Source organism: Stigmatopora argus, chromosome 10 (genome assembly GCF_051989625.1).
Source record: "Stigmatopora argus isolate UIUO_Sarg chromosome 10, RoL_Sarg_1.0, whole genome shotgun sequence".
Classification (NCBI taxonomy): domain Eukaryota; kingdom Metazoa; phylum Chordata; class Actinopteri; order Syngnathiformes; family Syngnathidae; genus Stigmatopora; species Stigmatopora argus.
The window spans coordinates 9786071-9787979 of NC_135396.1; the positions used below are offsets into that span (position 1 = coordinate 9786071).

At 48.9% G+C, this 1909-nt stretch overlaps 1 protein-coding gene across 2 annotated transcripts; it reads left to right on the top strand.

The window, feature by feature from the left end:
• The first annotated feature begins 430 nt into the window (after positions 1-430).
• Positions 431-1909, top strand: LOC144083913 (alpha-(1,3)-fucosyltransferase 4-like). Of its 2 annotated transcripts, XM_077612102.1 has the most exons (2): positions 431-1308; positions 1411-1909. In XM_077612102.1, exons 1-2 carry the CDS (start codon positions 651-653, stop codon positions 1764-1766), a joined length of 1014 nt encoding a protein of 337 aa, XP_077468228.1. In that variant the 5' UTR covers positions 431-650; the 3' UTR covers positions 1767-1909. The 2 variants fall into 2 exon arrangements, with proteins under 2 accessions (XP_077468228.1, XP_077468227.1); XM_077612101.1 differs by having other exon boundaries at positions 431-1909.

A 1909-nucleotide genomic window follows, 5' to 3' on the forward strand; every position in this document is an offset into this window, starting at 1 on the left:
TTATTCTTTTTATTTATTTATTTTTTGGGGGGTTGTTATTATTTGTTCCTTTTCCATTTCCAAAGGCAAAACCATTTGAACTCAATTTTTATCCGAATGACATAATAGACATAGTATCCCACAATGCACAGCACAAGGAAATACACTAATCAGGAATTGGTATTTTCTGACAGCAACAAATTATGCTAGTATTAATGGGAGTATTATGCAACATTATTCTTATATATTAATATATGCACATACACACAAACATATATACATACATATACACACACATATACATACACACACGTACACAATCACAAATAAACAAATATACGTATATGCACCGCTAATAAAAGGATATCAAAAATGGTTACTGTAAAGTCCAAAGCACACTCATAAAATCAGATGTGATAAGCACACTCATAAAATCAGATGTGAAAGCAGCGACCACAAAGTGTTGGTGTTTACCCGGTTTCGAAAATACTCGGCAGGTTGTCACAGAAGCCTCTTTGACTTGCAGCAGGAGGAACTCAAGCACCCTGCCACGTCGAGGTTCCAGCGCCCAATTGGAGCCGTGGGATCTGGATTAAGTTTTTCAACACTTTAGGACACCATAACAAGCGCCACAAAGCGTGTTCGTGTTCGGGGGAGAGAGAAGGGCACATATGGGACTTCGGGCTGGTCGGACCCACGCATGCTCAAACAAGACCAAATGTGAGTGTCCCTTCCTCACAGCGGGCCTCGTGGCCGTCTCTTTCCTCGTCCTTTTGGGACTTTCCGCTCTTCATTTCCCGGAGCCTTTCGAAATTGAGCCGGAGTCGTCATCGTCGTCGGTGCCGGCGGCGGCCACCCCTCCCGAGGTGACGCTTTTGGTTTGGACTCATCCATTCGACCGGAAGCAGCAACTTCCGGACTGTCGGGAGCGCTACGCCGTCAACGGCTGCGTACTGACCGACGACCGGCGCTCCTACCCGGACGCGGACGGTGTGCTCGTGCACCACCGCGACGTCGTCTCGGGAAATGACACCCTGGGCACCCTGCCGCCGGAAGCAGGCCGCCCCCCGGGGCAGAAGTGGATATGGCTTAATTACGAGTCTCCTTCACACACGCCTGAGCTGTGGCGTCTGGAGGGCCTTTTTAATCTAACCATGAGCTACCGAACCGACTCGGACATCTTCCTTCCCTATGGCTACCTGGTCAACAAAAATGGCGACGAGAAGCTGCTGACAAAACCTTCTAGTGCTTCTCGTTCTGGTTTTGTCGCGTGGGTCGTGAGTAACTGGGTGGAGTCGCAGGCCCGTGTGGCGTTCTACTACGAGTTGAGTCAGTACATCCAAGTGGACGTATTTGGCCAAGCTGGTCAAAATCTTCCCAGAGGTGCTGAAAAGGTGGTGGAACTTTTGACAAGTTATTGCTTTTATTTAGCTCTGGAGAACTCGCAGCACACGGACTACATCACGGAGAAGCTGTGGAACGCCGTGTCGGCCGGGGCCGTGCCGGTGGTCCTGGGCCCGAGCCGGAAGAACTACGAGCGCTTCCTGCCTGCAGAGGCCTTCATCCATGTGGACGATTTCCCTTCAGTCAAAGAACTCGCCCACTACCTACTGCGACTCCGACGGGATCCGATCCGGCTCATGTGGCACCTGCGCTGGAGGACGGACTTCGGACTGCGTCAGCCGGGCTTTTGGTCTGAACACTACTGCACTGCCTGCAAAGTGCTGAGGAAGACTGTGGGACAAACTCACGTGGTTCATGATTTGACTCAGTGGTTTGACTCTTGAGCCAATTGATCATTAACATTTCAATTTGTAGGGGGTTACATCTATGCCATTTTTCCAAAAAATGCATCTTGTACTTTAAAAATTGTTCTTGAATTTTCAATTTGTGAAATAAATATTGTGGCATTTCCGCAATTGTGACCCAA

Bases quoted from the DNA above. Each gene is read 5' to 3' on its own strand.
- LOC144083913 (XM_077612101.1), top strand. From the start codon at position 651: ATGGGACTTCGGGCTGGTCGGACCCACGCATGCTCAAACAAGACCAAA.